The 22,433-nt window shown below is 39.6% G+C and overlaps 1 protein-coding gene across 2 annotated transcripts; it reads right to left on the bottom strand.

The window, feature by feature from the left end:
• Nucleotides 1-525: 525 nt before the first annotated feature.
• On the bottom strand, nucleotides 526-8,212 carry LOC109037304 (uncharacterized). 2 transcript variants are annotated; one of them, XM_072300468.1, is made up of 4 exons: nucleotides 7,911-8,212; nucleotides 6,680-6,816; nucleotides 3,948-4,043; nucleotides 526-3,166 (listed from the first exon to the last, which is right to left on the bottom strand). In XM_072300468.1, exons 1-4 carry the CDS (start codon nucleotides 7,940-7,942, stop codon nucleotides 3,099-3,101), a joined length of 333 nt encoding a protein of 110 aa, XP_072156569.1. In that variant the 5' UTR covers nucleotides 7,943-8,212; the 3' UTR covers nucleotides 526-3,098. The 2 variants fall into 2 exon arrangements, with proteins under 2 accessions (XP_072156569.1, XP_072156568.1); XM_072300467.1 differs by lacking the exon at nucleotides 526-3,166 and having other exon boundaries at nucleotides 3,342-4,043.
• Nucleotides 8,213-22,433: the final 14,221 nt, after the last annotated feature.

The raw sequence follows: 22,433 nt of genomic DNA, 5'->3' as shown, positions 1-22,433 counted from the left end.
TTAGAAATTAATGATGAAGTAATTTTCTTGTTACTATTTTAAGTCTGAATAAATTAAATTTTTAACGTTTCCTCATATTGCTTCCTTTGAGAGTTCCCCTTGTCTTATTTTTTTGACTGTGCGTCAAATGTATAGAGGTCTGAGCACCTGCAAATTTACTTGCGATAGTCAGCGATGAGAATCAATCAGCATGCTACTCGCGACTTAAAGTAGAAACTGATCCTAATTTGCTTTTGTGAAATATAAACGCCTTCTTAAGCGATACATCGACGGTGAAACTACCAAACCACGTACCTCGTTTGCGGTGTTTAAAAATCTACGCTCGCATTTTATTTTTTTGAAATATACCAAATCAATATCATTCCTTGAAATTTTCACAGAATTTTCTCCGCACGAATAGGAAAAATCACAGAGATTTTCAAGACTGGACGTTAAGTAGTTTTTCATTTAAAAAATAAAGAATGACAGGAAGTCTGCGACGTCGCAAACCGAGATACGTGGTTTGGTAGTTTCACCGTCGACATGCATCGATAAAAGCAAATGATTTTTCAATTCGTTTCATTTACTCAGGTTTCAGGACATTTTGTCAACGATTTTTTGTCCGCGAACCTTTTTGTCCAATAGTTTACGCCCATACGTAAAATAAGCAACAGTGACTCGGTCCAAGCGTTACATTTTAGTCGGTATGTAAAATTATAATGACAATATGGAAATGAGAAATTGAGAGAGAAGGAGGTGTTGTTATGGTTGCTCATTTTCTAAATGAAATGTTGTTACTTTCTGCTTTTGAATCATCTTTTTAAATTGTCATTGGTGAATATTTGGTTTTATTTCTATCCTTAAAATATTGAATGTACAATATACCTTATATTGTATACGTACTTTTTTTCTTTTTTTCTTTACGAAATTATTACTTCATTTTGAAAACGCAACGTTTTTGAAACGTGACAAATATTTGTAAAACCTTTTCCAAGCGACATTAATATCAATGAGCCGCTCGCAGTTGTGCCGACAGAAACTGCAAAAATGAATAAAAGAGGAAAAAAACCAAGAAGCACGCAATCCTTAGTTTTAACCCATTTGCACATCGATCTTTTGGAGTCAAATACGTCAAATTTTGAGCGTTTGATTGCGCGTGCACCTCGCGGCAGCACAATAAAAGCACAAAATGTAAAAGAAAAAATTGCTTTGGAAATCATTAAATTTGACACGGAACCACCAATATTTAAAAAATACACATTATATTATTATTCTCCTTTGATAAATTGATACATATTTTTTTCCCATCAATTTAAATGAGAATAATCAATGTAGAGTGTGCTAACATTTCAAAATCATGAGTTAAAAACGCTGACTATGCGAGTATGAATATTAAAGCCGAACAGAGCGGAGCGGCGTGCTGCCAGTGCAAGAGGCTCACTGCCGCCTACAAACCTAAGTGGATACTTCACGCATTGCACAATGCTTGAAGTATCCACTTAGGTTTTTAGGCGCCAATGCGCGTTTTGCGCTGGCCGCCCGCCCGCGCGCCGTGCGGCGGCGGCGGCGCCTGAAGCAACTATTTCACAACAGAGGTTGCACAGTATTATACGAAATTAAACGTATTAAGAATGACAGGCATTCTTTAAAAGTACAGATCTTTCCTCGCAAAATAAATCAAGATACTTATCGTACACATGAAAAATCTAAGAGCCTTTAGCTGAGGCAAATCTACAGGTTTATCCGGTTCAGGTATAACAAGGTGGGAATTTCTTGAAAGATAATTAAGTCCTGTTACACCAAAGAGGTGTAGAGAGTTTTAGTGCATTTTGTCTCATGGAATTGACGCTCCCCCATTTTTACCAAAACTCTGTATTATTCTCCGTTGGACCAAACAGACAAAACAAAAACACAAGCAAACCCTCATTCTTCCAAGACATAATATATTTTCATCCAAAAACGTCGTGAGCAATTGTCGTTTGTATTTACATGTGGGCCAATTAACTTTGGGTCTTAACTGGCACGTGGACCAAGACTCCCGTGCCGGAAAAACGCGTGGACGTAAATTACTGGAAAAAACAGGTGCGCGGACAAAAAATCGTTGACGAAATGTCTTATAACCTTTACTCATAGTAGTTTTGGTTTTGAAAAATAAATCCCACCATGGTATTGCTGCTATGCTAAGGAAGGGAGCGCTGAACAGATTCTTTTAAAAATAATCCAACCTGCAGTCTTTGTTCTCCATACTATGAAGAACTATTCTTAAAAAAACTGAGAAATGCATATATATGTACTTATATTTTTTAATGAGCGTATTGTTCAGGAAAAAATGGCAGAGTTACAAAAAAATAACCTCTACCTTAGCATGCAGTTCTCGGAAGATATCCTAATGAGTATACTAGAAACTTTTACAATCCAATTAAATAATTAAGAGGGCTAAGGTTCATGGAAATCTTGCACACCTACACTGGTAAGAATTAAAAACTGGAATAAAAACAGAAGATAATGAACAGCCACATTTTATTAAGTAAAAAAACATCAAATAAAGAAAAAATAGTACTGAAAGTAATTCTAAAGAAAATCATAACAAAATTAAAAAATTCTAGTTTGTACCTATCAAAAGAGGAACTAGGAGAAAAAAAAAGTAAAATTTATGAGTATGTATGAATAGTAAAAATTCTAAGTCCTATTAAATTGACAATCTGGCAACTTTCACTCATTAAGTAACAGAAATTAATTTTGATGAAAAATTTAAATGTAAATTTTTGCAAATTTAACATTTTCTAAAAAAAATATAAATGTAATATAAGTCGTTTCGTTTAAAATCGCAGCTCAGTTGGCCTCTTTGCATAATGAGCCGATAATAGCTCTACAAAGTGGACACTTGACGGGTACATAGTGTAGGAATGGTGGGTGGCGATTGTGCCATCTGCAAGGTAGTAAGTGTACTTCGATGGTTTTATACCGGCCAGTATACAATTGGAACAGAAAATGGCGTGCCCGCAGGGGTCGGCAGAATGTACAAATTCCTCTTGCTGGCAGAATACACAGATTTATTTTTTATTCTGCCTGACTTTGGTCTTATTCCCTACGGACACTGCCATTTTCAGAAGACTATGCTACTTCTTAGACTGCCGCTTGGTAAAGTGCATTTTCTCATCTGCTGTGACCGCCATTCTCTGCCATGCTGGAACAGAAGAAGAAATCCTCATTACTTTTGAACAATAAAAATGTAAAGCTTGATACAACGGAAAAATTGATCTAAAATGTATTTGAAGGAAAAATTTGATTAAAATCGGACAAAAACAACTCTCAAATCTGGACATGATGTGTTACTGCTTGTAAACAGATTTTGCATCATATTGTTCCCTTGCTGCATAATAAACACATCATCAGGTTCTTTTGCAAAGTAGCAATAAGAGATTGGAGAGAAATGAAATAATAAAAATATACATAAGTCCAATGATACATTCTCATCTCAGATTTCCTTATTTGTACAGAAAGGTAAAATCACCAAAATATCTCCTTGAAAACACTTGAATTCTTTGAAATGAGTGAAAAAAATTTAAATTAATTGCTGTTTAAGTTTTTTTTTTCCGATGAAAAATAAAACATGAAAGATGATTTGCAACAGCTTAAAGACATCCGTATTTCAACAGTGGTCATTCAGATGATTATATTGCATACAAACTAAACTAGAAAGAGAGAACTGACTTCACTTCCTCCTCATCATTTCTTCGAATGAGCCTAAAATTAATGAATCTATTTCATCTTCCTTAATTTCAAAGTTACAACTTCTCAACGCAACCTGGTTTTAACATTCACGAGACACAAGGGAGAGAATGTTGTCTATCTTTCCCTTCCAGCAGTGATGCTAATGTTTTTTTTTTTGACATCCATTGAAATGTGCATATTTGGAGCTGAAACGTTACATATTTTATGTAAACATAAACATGAACAACTAATACCTTCTTCCCCATCTGACTCGCTTGAACTGTCAGTTGGGTCATTCAGATCATATCCTCCTCTGTTGATCCACCGGGTCATTTGATTATGAACAGCAGCTGTAACAAAGATGCAACATTATTAATTAATTGAAAATCCTCAAGCAGACCGACTTGAGAAGAAGCTAACTAAAATAGTAAACTGACTTATCAGAGGGACTGAAATATGTAAATTACACATGTTTCTCTGCGTCATCTAGAACAGCATCATCGGATGTGGAAGTGGATGACGCTGAAGGGTCTCCATTTCCTCCCGCCTGCTGCTGCCTGGCCCCTGCTAAAGGTACTAAATTTGCCACGGGCTCGTCGCTGTCAGAAGAACTTTCACCTGATTCTTCCTTTGAAGGAGTGTAATCACTTTCATCGCCGGAATTGAGTTCTGCGTAACTGTCAGAGTCAGACAACTCTTCCTCTGCTCGCCTTTTCCTTGATTCCATTTTTGATCAAAAAGTAAGAAAAAAATTAATCCTTCAACAACTTCTCAACGCAACCTGGTTTTAACATTCACGAGACAGTAGTGAGAGAATGTTGTCTATCTTTCCCTTCCAGCAGTGATACTAATTTTTTTTTGACATCCATTGAAATGTGCATATTTGGAACTGAAACATCACTTATTTTATGTAAACATAAACATGACCAACTAATAACTTCTTCCTCATCCAACTCGCTTGAACTGTCAGTTGGTGGGTCATTCAGATTATGTCCTCCTCTGTTGATTCACTGGGTCATTTGATTATGAACATCAGCTGTAACAAAGATGCAACATTATTAATTAATTGAAAATCCTCAAGCAGACCGACTTCAAAGGGAGCTAACTAAAATAGTAAACTGACTTATGAGAAGGACTGAAATATGTAAATTACACGTGCTTCATTAATTACCGTAAAATCTGAGTCTCATTTGTATGTAAGTTGTTAATATGATCCAGTGGCTTCCATAGCACCTCCCTCAGCTAACTACTTGAAAAATTACATCATTTGACTTAAAATGGCAGTCTAGGGAGTTATTGGCACCATTTAATGACCAAAGGATTAATAATAAATCAATTAACATGGTCGCTTTTCCTCCTTTTAAAATTGCCAATTCTCTCAAATAATGTGTAGAATGTAGTCTCTTTACCGTATCCATCTATTGAAAAGTATTAATAGAAAACTTAGAATCACACAATTCAAAGACAAGCGAAAAAAAAAAAAAAAAAAATACAGTGAGTTAATGCATCTATTTCATTTTATTTTTTAAAAAGAGGTGCTCGATGTCATAATTTTTATTTTTAATTTTCCTTAGATCTCGTTTTCTGTCAATTTTTTCCTCATGTTTAATTGACAGCAATGATTTTGGATGCTTGGTTACTGATCACAACAAAAACTTATTGAGTGACGAGCCATGAAACATCAGGTGTTTGAAAGTCCAATAAAACAAATGATGTGATGTGATTAATTGTTTTTGCTTGTACCTGGTAATCTAATTATCTTCGTGGCTCACAAAGACCTCAAGAGATGAAGGAGAAAAGCTAAGATGTTTTGAGAAACCAATGAAACATATTAAAACCAAGTATTTTTAATTTTATAAAAACAACCTAAGACTAAAAGCCTAATTTCAATGATGTAGGGTTAGACTAAAAGCCTAATTTCAATGATGAAGGGTTACACAAAAGCGAATTCTTCATGGAGGTCACAATAAATATAAATAATTCTGGTGGATTATGAAAATTCAGTTGAGAAAAAAAAATTGATTTTTAATAAATCAGAACTTCCAGGATTCTATAGAGAAACAAACAGCCCTGTTTTCATTATCACTGCTATGCAAGCCATGAATGTAATCACGTATTAAAATTCTTCATCACACTCCAAAATTAAAAACAATACTTACCGATACGAGAACTGTCCTCTTCCAAATCGTAATCAGTGATATTATTTACAAGGTCTAAGCTATGAGTTTGAGCCCTACGACCTCTGGCTTGACGCCTTCTGCGAGATGCTCCCCGAGAGGCATTTTAATTGCTGTCAACTGCAGCCGTGACTATTTGCGTTGTTCGGGAACTGCCGTTGGTAACCCCTCTATTAGGTCTTCTTATCACCCTTGTTCTCGTTCTCAGCAATGTTGTTTCTGCATCAGAGGGAATAAATGTGTGTATTTATTTACCTAAGTCCCTCCTAATTCTCAAGAGAAATTATTTCCTGATCAGTAGCTCTGCAATACCTTCTTACGTGTTAAGTTTTCGCGGTCATGTTAGACTTGGTATCTCCAGCAATCAGTCTCGGCTCTATGCCCACTGTTACAGGCGAGAATTTGCAAAGTTCTATCCGATCACACCACAATTCATGGACTTGATAAACTTTTGAGGTGGGAAGTTTTTTGGGTCAGCTTAGACACAAAGTCACTTATGGCCAGTCCGATTCTGTATCAGCTCTGAGCAAACCTAGTGGGCCGCCCTTTGGAGTGTTAAATATTGAGTTTCCTACTGGGCGCACTGAAAATGTTTGCGCTCTGTGCTGTTAGGTAAACTTTTAAGAATGAATGAACATTCGAGAAAAATATTAGAGCTTTAGACAGCACCCTTGAATTCTTCAAATTCAAATTGCAACCTGACGCAAAAATACCAAAAAAATGCAAGAAACATGGCAAGTAATTGAGACCTAAAAAAAGATTGAATTAAACTAAATACATTGAACACAAATGGTTTAAGCTATTCTTACTTTCAGTTCGATCTAACTTCTTGCTTATTTCAAGAAGAGTGTTGTTACTGCCGCTGTCGTTATGCAATGTCAGTGAAGCGAGGGGTGGTCTTGATGGATTTTGCAGCTGATGCGCTGTCTCTCTTGAATTTGCATCACTGAAAAAAAAATCTCGGTCTATTTACTGAGAAAAGGGTAAAATTACCAAGAATTCAGGGTTCTATTTGATCCCAGTTTTTTCTTGGTAAAATTACCATTTATGGAATTTGGAATTTTACCGAGAAATCTCGGTAAAATTATTGAACTTTCTCGGTAATTTTACTGAACCTTGGTAAAAACGCCGTTTTTTTTATCGACTGTGGTAGAATTACCGAGATGAAATGGCAAAGTTACCAGAAATTGATTACCAATAAAAGTAGTATTTTTACCTAAAAAAAAAACAGTAAAAATACCGGTTTTTAGGTAAGCTTACCAGTCTGTCTCGGTAAAATCACCAATAATTGGTAAAAAAGTGAGATGGTAAAGATACCAACGGACCTTGGTAAGAACGCCGAGAATTTTGTTTCGGTGAGGGGTGTTAGCTCTGCGCTGTTGATAAGTTGCCGCCTTTGAAGTTAAGGGGGTGTTAGCCCTGTGCTGCGGATGAACTGCCTCTCTTAAAGTTGCGGAGGTGTTCGCCCTCACTTGGCCAAGTCTGTCCAGTTTCTCTTTGCTCTAAGTTGAGTATGCAAACCGGAAGCTGTCTCTTTCTAAACGATCATTAGGATTGTTGGAGTTTTTTAGAATCGGCGAGGGTACTCTAAATGGATTTTTGTTGCGTGGCTGCGCCGTACTACTTTTACACCACTCGAGGGCAGAGACATCAAACTGTGTCTCGTCAGAATCTTCATCATCACAATCATTTTCGTCTTGAATTCTTGGTCTTTTAAGTCGTTCTTCCTCATCGTCCTCTCCCTCATCTTCTGAGGTAAATGCTTTCTTCCTCTTCTGCCTTTTTCCCCTCCCCAAAGTTTCTTGGTCTGCGCTGTTCTCTACGTCGGAGCGCTCTGTTGCTCTTCTTCAGAATACTGCTGCAAGCGACCACTCGTCTGGAATATGAACAAAAAGCTCAACACATTAAGTCGCGGAACAACTACAGCGAAATAAAATAACTCTCACTGTTAGCAGAGTGTCAAAAATAAGATGTGGCTAATTCAGTAAAAAAAATCGGAAGATGTTGAATCTATGTTGATATTAAAAAAAATTGAATAACCTGCATTTGCATTGCTTGAAATTGATCTGCATTCCTGACACTGTAACAATTGGCTGAGGACATTTAGCTAGCAATACTAATGATGAGATTAAAATAATACAAGATTTTCCATTGGTTAGATCACGCCCACAGCCCACACTGATTTTTCGGGAAAACGAAATTTCTTATGATTGAAAGTTTTGACTAGTTATTTCATAAATTATTCATTTAACTGCTCAGAGGAAAAATTTCAAATTATAAACCATTTGGGAAGCAGACCCAAGTAGCAGTGGTCGCGATGAATAGCGATTTTATCGGTTGATTACCGCATTATCGACGTTTGCGAGCAGAGGGAACTAAAAGTGTTGAACGGGTTCTACCAACACAAGGATATTCACAAATATACTTGGGTCCAACCTACTCGCGCTTAAGATCCATCATTGACTACGTGCTCGTTAAACAGGTAACAAACCTTAAGATCCAGCAGGTGAGAGTATGTAGAGGACTCTCCTGCGGTAGTGACCACTATTTCCTCAGAGCGGATGTAGCCTTTCCCGCTCGTGTGTCGCAGAACGATCAAGGCGACAATCAACAACCGGAGCGACAACGCGTACATCAAGTTCAGTGTAACATCGATAGCCTAAAGCACCCGAGTGTCAAGGCTCTGTACGCAAAGCGCCTGGATGAAAAGTTAGGAGATGCGTGCGATGGCAGTACGGAAGAGCGGTATGAGTTTATCAAGAATTGCGTTCACTCGGCGGCAGCGGAGGCCCTGGGGGTTTCTGATCCAAAAAATGATAATCAAAAACCGTACTGGTGGGATGCGGAGGTAGAGGAGGAAATAAATGTGAAAAGGAATAGGTATCATCAGTTTCTCTCTTCTCAAAAGTTGGATGATAAAATCATGTACAAACAGGCTCAAGCAAGGGTCCGTCGGGTCATCACTCGGAAGAAGAATGAGGCTTGGGAAGAAAGCTGTATGAAGATAAATACCTACCTTGGAGGCCGGAAAAGTACGGAAGGCTGGAAAGTGATCAAAGGGTTGCGACGAAATAAAATGCGCGACATCATATCTCCGATACCAATTGACAAGATGGAGGACTATTTTAAAGATTTATTAACGGAGAGGCGACCCGAGTTTCAAGGCGGAGTCATAAGCACTAAAGAAGATTCCAACGTGGAGATCCAGCTCCAAGATGTAGTGAAGGCTGTGAGGGAGCTGAAAACTCGCAGAGCTCCTGGACCTGGGGGTATACCGGCGGAGTTGATAAAATGTGGCACCGGTAAACTATTTGAACATCTGAGGAAACTCATGCAAGACTGTTTGCATGGTTCCGAAATACCAAAGGATTGGAAGGAATCTTGGATTACTCCCAGTCATAAGAAAGGTAGTAAACAAGATTGCGATAATTACAGAGGTATATCGGTCACAGGAACCTTGAGCAAGGTCTATGGTAAAATTCTCAAGGCAAAGGTCGAAGAGTTTTGGAGCGGCCAGGAAGCCGAAGAACAGGCTGGTTTTAGAGCCGGTAGGTCTACCGTCGACCATCTGTTCACCATTACCCAGGTCATCGAGAAGAAAAGGGCGGTCAGCCAGGAGCTGCACTTGGTGTTTGTGGATCTTCAGAAAGCTTATGACAGCGTGCCGTTAGTGAAGCTTTGGGAAGCCTTGGAAAAAAGGGGTTTTAGCAAAGGACTTGTGGGGGCAATTAAATCATTTTATAACGGGACGATAGCAAGAATTAAATGTCGTGGAGAGTTGTCCGGAGGTTTTTTCGTCACAAAAGGGCTAAAACAAGGCTGCTGTTTGTCACCAACACTATTTAAGGTATACCTAGAGCACGTTTTAAAGGAATGGAAAAATAAGGTTGCGGGAATGGGCGTTCCACTCCTTGATGGGCAGACCCTTTATACTCTATGCTTTGCCGATGACCAGATCGTTGTAGCTCAAGATGAGGAAGATGCAGATTACATGACGCGGAAGTTGGTCGAAGAATATCGGAAATGGGGCATGGACGTTAGTGTGTCCAAGACAGAGAAGCTGGTCATGGGAGCAGCGCATCAACGGCAAAGCATAGAGCTTGAGGATGGACGGCGCATCGAAGAGTGTGACGAGTATAAGTATCTCGGTGTTTGGCTCGATCAGGATGGAAGGATGGATAGAGCAATTAAGGACAGGATCATCCAGGGCAGGAGAGCCATCGCGATGCTGAACGGGGTGCTCTGGGATCAAAGCATCTCAAAGGCAAACAAGCACCGGATATATGATGCCATCGTTAAAAGTATCTTGCTCTATGGTAGTGAAGTGTGGCCTTTGACGAAAAGAACGCAAGAAATGTTGTGGGCAACTGAAATGGATTTTTGGCGGCGATCTGCCGGCATTTCGAGACGAGACCGTGTCCGTAATGAGAGAATTCGCCAGGTGATGAAGGTTGAGAAAGATATCGTGCACGACGTCATGTCCAGGCAGTTATGCTGGTATGGACATGTGCAAAGAATGTCGGAGGAGAGGTTGCCCAAACAAGTTTTGGATTGGGTACCACCTGGGAAGAGGCGACGGGGACGTCCCGTAAAGGGTTGGCGGCAGGGCGTTGACGAAGAGAGTTGCGGTGTCAGTTGCCCGATAACCTCTGGGAAGACAGGCATATGTGGCGTTTGGGTGTCGTAGAACGCCAGAGTGCGTTATAAAGCGACTCTATATATATATTATCGCGATTATATCGGTTGATTATCGCGATTATATAGGTGGCAATCTATCGCAATATTATCGAGTAAAAAATTGCGACTTAGGGCGATTAAATTGCTATGCATCGCAATTTTTTGTTTAATAAAATCGCGATCAATTTTCGTCGATCAAATCGCCATATATTGCGATTTTTGTTGCGATAATATTGCTATAAATTGCCGAGCGATAAAATCGCGATTTTATTGCAACAAGATCGAAGATAATTGCTGAGATGTTTATGATCTTGGCGATTTTATCGCCGACACAATCGCAACTAATCGCGATTTTTCCGTTGAAAAATTCTACTTGGGGAGTGGGTTCTGCATTAAAATTTGTTTACAAGCACCACCCTGCTTCATCAGAATCAAGAAACTTTAATTTTTATGTGTAACTGAATCGGGGACGACCCAAAACCGCACGGATCGAAAAATCGTACCTGAAAACTAGAGACCCTAAACCGCACACAATGACCACAATATTTCTTTTCGATACCTCGCTAATCTATGATTCCAGACTTTGACTTCGGAATTAGCCGATATTTAAAATTATCAAACACAACAAGCTCTCCGTCCTTATTAGATTCAATCACTTTGAAGTCATTCATTCCGAGTAAGTCCGCGCGACCTGCGACCGAACACTGATACAAATGCTGCAGGTGTCAACTTGGAAGGTTCGGTGTCTCCCGATCCTCATGGAAAATATGTGATAATGCACACATACTTGCGTAACAACTCAATTTTTCCTATCATCTCCGTATTGACCTCGCGACCCCATGTTACCAAATTATTGCAGTACAAGCATGCGTTTAATTTCGCATGTACGTTTTTACGCTGTGTGCGGTTTTGTCCGCCAAAAAAATGTGCTGTTCCGGGCTGTGCCATACTGTGCAGTTTAGGGCTGGATTCGCGATGGGTGTGCGATTTTGGGCAAACCCGACTGAATCATTTCTCGGCAGTGGGATTCTTCATTAAATATGTTGTGTGCCCGCCACGTAGCACTCAATGCTTTCAAAATCTTTTTTTGTCACATCACGGATCTCTGCGCATTGCCCTTTCCAGGTATCTTATCACCATGCGTAGAGTCTGGCTTTTCGACCCTCAACCCTCATACTCTCATCCAGGACTTTATCCACAGTTTTGTACCTCATGGCATAATTTGATTTGATCACTTGGGATCAAGTTTTCCTTTTCTTTCAAATCGATATCAATCAGCTTTGAGGATTCTCTCATTTTCTCCAACTTATCATGCTATCTTTTAATGATCATGTTATGACTATTAGAAGCAATTAAATTAGGCAAAGAAACAGTAGTTTCTAAGCGGCTAAAGTCAAACAGTCTTCAAAAGTAAAATGAATAGGAAAAAAGGTACCTACCTAATAAATAAAAAAATAAAATTAGTCTCACTTTTGACATTTAAGAGTAAATGCCGATCTCATTCAGTCTTTTCCGCATGGGTAGGGTTGCAGTCTATTAAAAATTGCTTCAATGTTTTTTCAACCTGCTCCTCATAGTCGGTACATCGACTTTTCCAAACCGCACGCACAACACCTGTAGAAAAAAAAGGACTAACAAAATTAGAACAGATTTGATAAAACAAAATACTGGAAATGACTTAGTAAACTTGAAAGGTCTGACATCTAAAAATCCAAAGGGACCCTAGAGTTATCTTATCAGAAAGTGTCGTGGTACATTTTTTTTGTAAATGAGGTGTGAATGGAATTCAGTAACAAAAAACCAGAAGTAAAAGGGGTTTTCGATTATCTGTGGTTCTTTTCGGAATGGCTTGATCTAACCGAATCTGCCGAACCTCGCTGGCGGGACGAACGCTAAAATCGCTACGATACTTAGACATTACCTATGACATATCTATAGACATTATCTATGACTCCCCTCATGTTTTCAGCATAAAGAACAGAAATAAGTACCCGGATACCTACGATTAAGAATCCGGACCATGGTTTTTTTTTTTTTGGTAAAAACAAAAAAAAAAGGAAATAGGACTAAATATAATATCGCAACGATATTTCCGGTGATTTCAATTAAAACCGTTCGTAGAGTATTGTAAATTTTTCAGAGATTCTGTGCGTATCTTTTAAAAAATATTGTTAGAAATTCAAACATTAACTGTGGTTTGCAACGTTGCAATCGAGTTCAAAAAGCTCTTTTTCGCGTGGAACCATCGATATGCCAGTTCGTTTACGGCAGGCGTGACATACAACTATTTGACCACGAGTGTGAGCATGTTGCAGCTCCGCCGGATTGAAGGCGCGTCAGATTGCGAAGATGTCTTGCCCGTCCTGCCAAACCTCGCTGGCGGGACGAACGCTAAAATCGCTGCGATACTTAGACGATTCGTCATTATTTATGACTCCCTTCATATTTTCAGCATAAAATTAAGAGCTACGATTTAGAATCAGGGACCATGGTTTTTTTTCAAGTGCCCTGGCATATGTCACAATTGCAGCTTCCTGCTCCTTAGTAAACACTGACCTGAATCGACCGAGCTTGCCTGATGTCACTCCTGACAGTAGTTTTCTCCGGACAGTTTTTTCATGTACCCCTAGCTCCTTAGCAATCATCCTAATGGCACTCTTCTGTACCGAAAGACAACTGAGAGCAATTACGTTTCCACCATATATACTGGGTTTAAGTTGACTTGAAATACAGGAGATTTGAAGAGCGTTGGCATTGCTTTGTAACAAAAAAGTTGACATTGTCTTTAACAATGTAATATTTTTATTATACTAACATGATCTTACCTATTTCCTGGGTATTTTCGCTTGTTGTTGTCGATTCGCTTCAATCGTTCTCCGGCACAACCCAGCAGAGTAGAGTACCTTCTGAGAATTAAATTAAAAGACAAAAAATACACTAAAATGTGCGAAAACGATTAACGAGGTCGACAAATGAGAAAGTAAACATAACCTTCGAGGCAACACATGACATGCTGTTCCCCGCATCGTCCGCCATTTTTGGGTCCTAAGGGCTCCATTCAGCCTAAGATGGCTGAGCCAATCAGAGGTGGTAACTCCAGTGGCCATACTCTCTCAATATAGGTACTCTAAATATAAGATGCAACCAATTTTACATGATGCTAAGTTGAAAGCCTTTGCGTCTGGCCCAAAGACTCCACCTTACTGTTCACGATTTACTCTCAGATTATTTTTTCCGTTGTGTGCTCAACGTCGATCATGGTTAGAAGAGTACCAAGCTCTGTTTTAATTGACGCATTGCCGACGGAAAGCATTAAATAACAGGCTCGATTTTTATGCCTAATATCTGATTTAAAATTTTCCGATGTGTATTGGATACCCAGCTATTTTTTCAACGCTAAATCGCCGAGAAAAAACCTTTCGAAAAGCAGTGGACGGTAAACATCATTTTGGCTGTTAATGCGCGCTAACAAACGTTTTCCGATACGCATTGGATTGCAAAGCTCCGTTTTGACTGTTAAATTACTATTTAGTCCTCAACATATCATCTCGTCAATCCTCTTCATCTAATCACAGGCGCAGTAAGCCAGGAGACTTTAACGTTGAGTTAGAAAAATGAACTAGATATAGATTATTAAGTCCTCTCTCAGAAACCTCAGTACCGCCGTTAGATCGATGTTCCAACCGAAACTTGAATAGCTAAAAATTGTCTGTAACGACTCATTTCATCAATCCTTTTCATCTAATCCCAATCGCTGAAAGCCAGAAGACTTTAACGCTGAGTTAGGACAATAAACTAGATGAATTATAATGTATTCTTCCAGAGACTCCAATGCCGCTGTTGGATCGTTGTTCCAACCGACTATAGATTTGCCACCAATAGGCTTTCTGAAAAGTCATTCAATTTTTCGTATTGATCTCACAAATTAGTCAAATAAGTGTAATCCATCAGTGGTGAAACAAGCAATACGCAATGCTCTTAATCTAATTACTATCGCACTTAACGCTGCGTTTGGAAAATAAACTAGATAAATTATTATCGTGCCCTCTACCATACATTCCAGTACCGCTGTTGGATCGTTGTTCCAACCGACAGTTTAATCGCCTCCAATAGGCTTTCCGAAAAGTATTTGTGATGCCATCGATTTTTTATTCAACTGGTCGTATTGATCTTACACTATCAGTGAAATAAATGCTATCCGTTTGTAGTAAAACATGGCATGCAAATAAGACCGCAAGTATAATCCTACTTATCTGATTACAATCGCAGTAAGTTAGGAGACTTTAACGCTGAGTTAGGACAATAAACTAGATTGATTATCATGTATTCTTTCAGAGACTCCAATACCGCTGTTGGATCGTTTTTCCAACCGACTATTGATTTGCTAAAAATCGGCTTTTCGAAAAAAGTGTTTATGTATGCCTTCAACATTCTGTTCAACTGGTCGTATTGACAATTATTGAAATACATGTAATCCATTTCAGTGGCCTGGCGTACTTCGCGAAACATCGATTAATCTCTCATTTAAACCTGTAGAGAAGGACGATAAGCATGGTGCTCGCGACGAACACCTTAATAATCGATTCTTTGCCGTAGCTTCAAATGGGGAAATATCGATAATCGATCATTCACGCCTCGCCACTGATCCATTTTAAGCGGAGCATTAAATGCAAAGACCCTACTCAATCCTATCAATCTAATTACAATCGCAGTGAGTCAGGAGACTTTAACGCTGAGTTAGAAAAATAAACTAGATAGATTACCATGCCCTCTTCCAGAGCCATAAACTTTATCGCCAGGCTGTTGCCTAATCGCCATCGGATATAAAAGACCATAAGAAATTGTGTTGCCGGCTATAGAAGCTTTTGGAAATCTTACAGCCGGCTGTATTGTATGTATAGGCCCATGTTAGTTTAGAAAACAGATTCTACTGCCAATTTGTACCAGGGGGGAGGAATATTACAAGCTTAGGAAATACATTCTCAAGAGCATGAATTAGACTGTGTACTGCAATGCATGTAATTGCATTTTAAGTCAAATAATCCTTAAAGTAAGTTGACCATTGTCAAATTCTTTTGACTAATTATAGCAAAAACAGAGCCAATATAAATGAAGGAAAATAGCTAATATAAATGTAGCAGAAATAGAGCTAATATAAAATATGGCTGCAAAATACAGCGAAAAAATAAAAACCAAGAACTGAGGTGATAAATTAAATTGAGGAACACAAGTGAAGAAATCACAAAATATAAATCACTACACAGTAAAACAGCTCGTACTCGATGCGTCTCGAACTTGAATAAGCGAAAAATGAGCTCAGATTTCAATTTGGCGTATGGTGTGTCAGTGGGAGGCGATATGAGTAGGTATATCCTCCACCTCATTGGCGACACGAGTATCTAATTAAGAGGAAACAAGAGAGTAGCGCATCATCTTGCTCGCGATATTCCACACATTAAAACTCCATTTAAACTCCGAACACATTTCCTAAAATGGACTCGACCTGGGAAAACCAAAGTTGAGGTTTCTCTAGGTTGAAAGGAGGCATTTTGATATCCTTCTTTACGCCGGTGTTTGCGGTAGCGGGTGGCCTTTTGTGAAGCTCTGCTCGATAAAAATTAATCTTCTCGCGCATAATTTTCATCTGCTCGAGGAGGGCCAAATTTCTGCCATTGGCTGCTTTGAGAGCGGGATCAATTTCATCGAAATTTTCACCTCCGGTAGCCCAGCTCAGGAGTTTCCAAATAGCGGAAGCGGTTATCTTCAGAGGCGGTAGAATGGTGATGCGTGAAGGCTGCAATCAATGGCGGTGTTCGTGGATGAGATCAGAAGGTATGTGCGTGTACTTGAGTCGGAGGTCACCACTGAGGGTGCTTGTGAACTTGGTGGCCCTAAAAAGGGCCGTTTTAGAGAGAAGAGCTGGAGCAGGTCGAAACGTGGCTGGAAAAAGTTGGAGCACTGGGCAGAGCCGTGAGGTGTGGCCGCGAGACAGTGACAGTGCACCCCATTTAAACTATGTGATATTATACAAGGGATATTGCTTGCCAGCATTTTTCATCTCGTTTACCATGCTCAAATCGTTTTTCTGGTGAAATTTTGATGAGGAACCATGTATTCACAAGTCATTTCTTTGACCCCAAAAAATTCTTTATTGCAATATCTCTTTCCTTTAATACTTTCCTTTAATAATTTGTATGAATTTAGATAATTTTGGCAGAGCCAAAAAAAAAGAAAAAGAAGAAAAAAAAGTCTGATGAAGGAGAAGAAGCCACTTACGGATGATCAAAGAGTAGAGTGCCAATGCATTGAAAGGCCGTTTGTGGGGTTTATTTTTGGCTCGCCCGCCTTGAAGAGAGAAAGTAGACAGCAAACTTTCAGCCACAACTGCTTTCGCGATTCCTCGGGCAGTATTAGCAACACAAGAGTCATTTCGATGTAGCCAAGTGTAAGCTTTCACCTGCAAAAAAAAAAAAAAAACAGTGAGTTACATTTTAAATGAGAGTGACTTCTTTTATCCAAGACTTTGAGAGCCCATTAATTTTTCCCAGCTCCTCTTTCCTGAGATAAAGAAAGAATTCAAGGTACTACAGTAAATGCAGATTCATCTCAGCTTCGTCGGTCCTGAACGCCACGATTTGCCTTTTGGTGAAGAGACTGTCGCTGAAGAGACTTTTGGCTTTTTCGCCAAATCGCCGGGAGGAATATCGGCTGATGGCGTCAAGTCTGTTCCTGCAGGGGCTTCAAATGCCGTTGTCCTTAGTTGATTATTGAAAAACTCCGTCATGCGGGCTTGGAATTCTTTTTCGAGGTCGGCTTTTCTTGCTAGGAACCTTTCTTCCACCAAAGCTTCCAATTCGGGGTCAGTGATCCCTGTAAAAGAATTTCACCTTAAAGGACCCTACAACAAAACGGCCAAATCGGCCTAAACACGGAATCGTACGATTTTCTCAGGGATGATAGAGGGTCTTCCCAGGCACTCAAAACTGGTCATATTTTTTGCCTAACCCCCAGGGAAAAGGGGGGAGAGGGGGTCAAAGTCAAAACCTTTAAATTAGCATAACTTCTCAACGGTTTGTCGTAGAAAGATGATCTTGGTGTCAAAATTTCCAGAAAAATGAGAGCTTTTAGAATATATGTATGAAATTAATTAAATTTTAAAATTTGACCCACTTTTGGGGCATTTTACAAGGTCCCCCTTTCGTAAATTTTCGTTTTTTGAGATTTTTGGTTGTTCGGTTCGCACGGATTAAAACAAAAACAATTTCAAATGAAAGTAGAGCGTTTAAGCTTTAAAACAAGCCCAAGATGATCTTGGGGAAACGATTAGAAGCGGAGTTATGAGTCTTCAAAGTTGACGCGGCGCGCGGGAACCTTGTATGTTTCCGAGTCTCAAGGTCACCTGCGCGCCCCGGATTGCCTGCAGGTTGCAAGTTTTTGTGTTTTTATGCTTCTGTAGGTCATTTTCAATGTAAATCATTCAATGAAGATAGAATAATCGAAATTTTTTAATTTTACGGGAGGAGCGAGAGGGGGCTTAGAGTATCAACCATTATGTCCATCATACCTCATTAAACATTTGCTAACGATGACGATTCTGCTCTTATAATTTAGAAGAAACCATGGACCCTCAGTTCAAATATACATATGCTCCATACAGAACTGAACCATTTAGAAATTATAACCCATTGATGCCAAATTTTGGGGTACCCCTAATTTTAAAATTTTTTAATTGAGCTACAAGCTACAGTGCTTGACGGAACTCACTTTAGTCCAGTACCACATGTACAAATAAAAGGTCCCGTGTGCAGCTTCGTGGGTAAAATTGTTGAGATATGTCATTCTCTTCTTTAGGATGTCTAGAATCAGAATTTCGATGGTGTCAAGTTCAAAAATTGAAACGACGCCCAGAATTCAAGATGGCGTCCAAGATGGCCGCCGCCATGGTGAAAGATTTAAAGTTTGCGGATAGCGTCGAGTCAGATGTCGATTCCTATGTAAAATGACACGAGGAATCCGAACATCACATTTAAAAACACCCCCGACCCAAAGGAGGGCTCCAAATCCAAGATGGCGGCCAAAAATACCACTCAGGGGCACTAATTTGCCTATACGGGTCCAAGTGCATAGTGAGGTATCAATTATTAGGTTTTCGGGGTCGTAGAGTCCGAAAATGAGGTCCATTTTTCGCTGCGGCCCTCCAGAGACCCTAAAATCAAATATGGCGCCCAAAATGGCCACCGGTTTTACGGCTGAAACACCAATTTAGCGCAGCTATGATAAGCAATACGTTCAAAATTTAGTTTTGTGGGGCAAGGAGTTCGAATACGAGATCAAATGTTTATTCCTACAAAAAAATTAAGCCTCCGAATCGAAAATGGCTACCGACATGGTTGCCAGTTAGAGGCGCAGGCCGGTAAATGACTATTGATATTAAGGGGATTTGCCAAAGGAGCTAGGGGTTTCGATAAGGGCCGTTTTTCGGCCCATACCCTGAAATTCTTCAATTTTACGATTTTTTTTGCTTCTTGGGAGTCTAAATTTTACGGAATGTGTCATGCTTTTGTCATTTTCGGTCTATTTAGGGGTCTAATGCTGGCCTAAACATGAGTCTGAAGGCTAATTTTGGCGGAAAATTCGGGTTTCTTGGCATTCGACGCGCTGCGCCCGCTGTTTCATGACGATCAAATATCATCGGAGGAGCAAATTTTCCCTCAAGTATGTTCATTAAGGGTGTAAGATATAGTCACTCTGGCCAACTTTCGTCGATGGCAACCCTCGCGCTCATAGTTAAAACGAACTTTTTAGAATTTTCTTGTTTTTCATCATTATTATTAAAATGGTATAAAAAAGGGCTACTCATCTTAAACCAGAAATAGATTCCTTGGCGGAAATTGTACGTAGCCCTCCAAAAAACTTTATGGAATTAAAAGCCCCCCCCCTCCTTCCAAGAAAAAGCCGGTGTTGCCATATTTTGTTGCCTAAAATCATAGAAAACTATTTGTGATTATTTCAGTATTTGGAGGCTGTTCTTCGTCGAGCTCATTCAGCAAAGTTCAAAACCCTTGATTTTTCATACGTAACGATCACATGACTAATGAATCTGCACATGCATTTATCGATTATTATTTTGTTCATTACATGTATTTATCTAAAGAGACTCCGATCGCGGCGCGGCATTGCCATATATCATCGGTAAAAATCGAGAAAATTATTCCGAGTTGGCCCAAGATTTGAGCCATTATTTCGCATTATGCGCATTAAATAAATACGTAGGATTCAAATTACTGTATTCAGGGATGCAAATAGATCATATTTTTTGCAGGTAAAGTTTTTTTTATGATCTTGGGCTTGTAGGCGACCCATTATCTTACGATTTTTTGACGTGATATTTACGCACGAAGATGCAACTTTGAAACATTGACCGTGATCTGGGATCCGAATAAAAAGTAAGCCATGTGTCAGAATCACGAGTTCTCAATGCTGATTTTTTACCCACCCTGACAAACCCTGCCCTCCGTCACTTTTATTGTCTGCGATCGATCAGAATTCTACTTCCCAAAAATAATTGGAAACTCTGGTTTTCCTGGTTCACTCCTGCCTAGCCTCCTTACCGCTTCCTCATCTGTTGCCTCTTCATCAGGTTCCTCCCATCAGACAACTCATTTGGAGCTACCATTGTAGAATTTTGGGGAAATGACGCGTATTCATCTAGCAAACGCTTAGTTTTTCTAGTTCAGCCTCATATCTGTAATGAGCGAGGTACTAGATGACAGATGCAATATGCGCTGGGCAGTCCACGACTCTATCGTCCACCTGCCGTTGGTAATACCACCCGGATATGCCCACAGGGTTCTATGTCACTTTATCGGCCCCCCCGGGCTCAAGCCCCCCCCCCCCCCCGCCGAAAGAAAAAAAAGGGGGGAAAGAGTGAAGGAAAGAGGAGACAGAAGATGATGAGGAAAGACGAGAAAAGAAAAAGTTTGAGGCCTTCGAAGATATTTATCTCTTTTGATGTAGAGTCTTAAATGAAACCACAGTGTTCATTTGATTAGTATTTTATAAAATTTTCGTCCAAAAATGCGTCTAAATAGAGTTTAAATTTCAAACAATTTCCAGATTTGTTGATTGCAACAATTCGAAAGTATTTCGTGTTAAGGTAAAAAAAAAGTTTTTCTGCGGAAATTCATGAAGATCTGTGTTACGGTAGCCTCGAGCTGCGTCCAAACAGAGTTAGAATTTCAAACAAATTTCAGATTTGTTAAATGCAACAATTCGAAAGTATGTTGTGTTAAGGGTACGAAAGCGTAATTTTTCTGCATTTTATGATAAATTTGCGCTATGGAAGCCTCGAACTGCGCCTAATAAGATTACACATTTCTAAGATTTGTGATCTAATTAGACGCCATCTAAATAATGATGAAAAACGAGTAAATTCTAAAAATTTCGTTTTAACTATGAGCGCAAGCAGTTTTCCAAACTCACCTTTGAGTTTTAGGAGCCATGGGGCGCATCAAGTCTGAATTTTAGGCGCCATTGAAGATTTTTTAGGGGCCAGATTGACTTTTTGCCTATATATTACGGCTTATTTAGTGAAAAATTAGACGCAAATTTAGATGTTTTCGTAACAGAACTAGTAGGCAGCTGTGACTTGGTGAAGACAAAAGCACTAAGGATGAAATCGTGAAGAATAGAAGAAGCTCTCACTAATTGTAATGCTGAAAATTTCGAATGATCACCTAATGAAAATTCAGATTTTAAAGGGGCAATTTTTAAGGGCCACGTTGGCGCAGAGCCTTCTTTATTAGGAGCAATGACCGATGTTTTAGGCGCATTTGGCGCGTTGGCGCCTGTGAGATTCGAACACTGAGCACAAGGGTTGCCATCGACGAAAGTTGGCCAGAATGACTATATCTTACACCCTTAATGAACATACTTGAAGGAAAATTTGCTCCTCCGATGATATTTGATCGTCATGAAACAGCGGGCGCAGCGCGTCGAATGCCAAGAAACCCGAATTTTCCGCCAAAATTAGCCTTCAGACTCATGTTTAGGCCAGCATTAGACCCCTAAATAGACCGAAAATGACAAAAGCATGACACATTCCGTAAAATTTAGACTCCCAAGAAGCAAAAAAATCGTAAAATTGAAGAATTTCAGGGTATGGGCCGAAAAACGGCCCTTATCGAAACCCCTAGCTCCTTTGGCAAATCCCCTTAATATCAATAGTCATTTACCGGCCTGCGCCTCTAACTGGCAACCATGTCGGTAGCCATTTTCGATTCGGAGGCTTAATTTTTTTGTAGGAATAAACATTTGATCTCGTATTCGAACTCCTTGCCCCACAAAACTAAATTTTGAACGTATTGCTTATCATAGCTGCGCTAAATTGGTGTTTCAGCCGTAAAAACCGGTGGCCATTTTGGGCGCCATATTTGATTTTAGGGTCTCTGGAGGGCCGCAGCGAAAAATGGACCTCATTTTCGGACTCTACGACCCCGAAAACCTAATAATTGATACCTCACTATGCACTTGGACCCGTATAGGCAAATTAGTGCCCCTGAGTGGTATTTTTGGCCGCCATCTTGGATTTGGAGCCCTCCTTTGGGTCGGGGGTGTTTTTAAATGTGATATTCGGATTCCTCGTGTCATTTTACATAGGTATCGACATCTGACTCGACGCTATCCGCAAACTTTAAATCTTTCACCATGGCGGCGGCCATCTTGGACGCCATCTTGAATTCTGGGCGTCGTTTCAATTTTTGAACTTGACACCATCGAAATTCTGATTCTAGACATCCTAAAGAAGAGAATGACATATCACAACAATTTTACCCACGAAACTGCACACGGATGCACATGTGGTACTGGACTACTTGGTAAAGCCAA

Source organism: Bemisia tabaci, chromosome 5, assembly GCF_918797505.1.
Source record: "Bemisia tabaci chromosome 5, PGI_BMITA_v3".
Classification (NCBI taxonomy): Eukaryota; Metazoa; Arthropoda; class Insecta; order Hemiptera; family Aleyrodidae; genus Bemisia; species Bemisia tabaci.
The sequence above is the reverse complement of the archived record's forward strand: the minus strand, read 5'-3'. Positions and strand labels throughout refer to the sequence as shown.

Coding starts and splice junctions, on each gene's coding strand:
- LOC109037304 (XM_072300467.1), bottom strand. CDS start 7,942: ATGCAGATCAATTTCAAGCAATGCAAATGCAG. Junction 6,817..7,910: donor TTCAAGCAATGCAAATGCAG/GTTATTCAATTT, acceptor TTTTTTTTTCAG/TGATGCAAATTCAAGAGAGA. Junction 4,044..6,679: donor GAAGTTAGATCGAACTGAAA/GTAAGAATAGCT, acceptor TCTTTGTTACAG/CTGCTGTTCATAATCAAATG.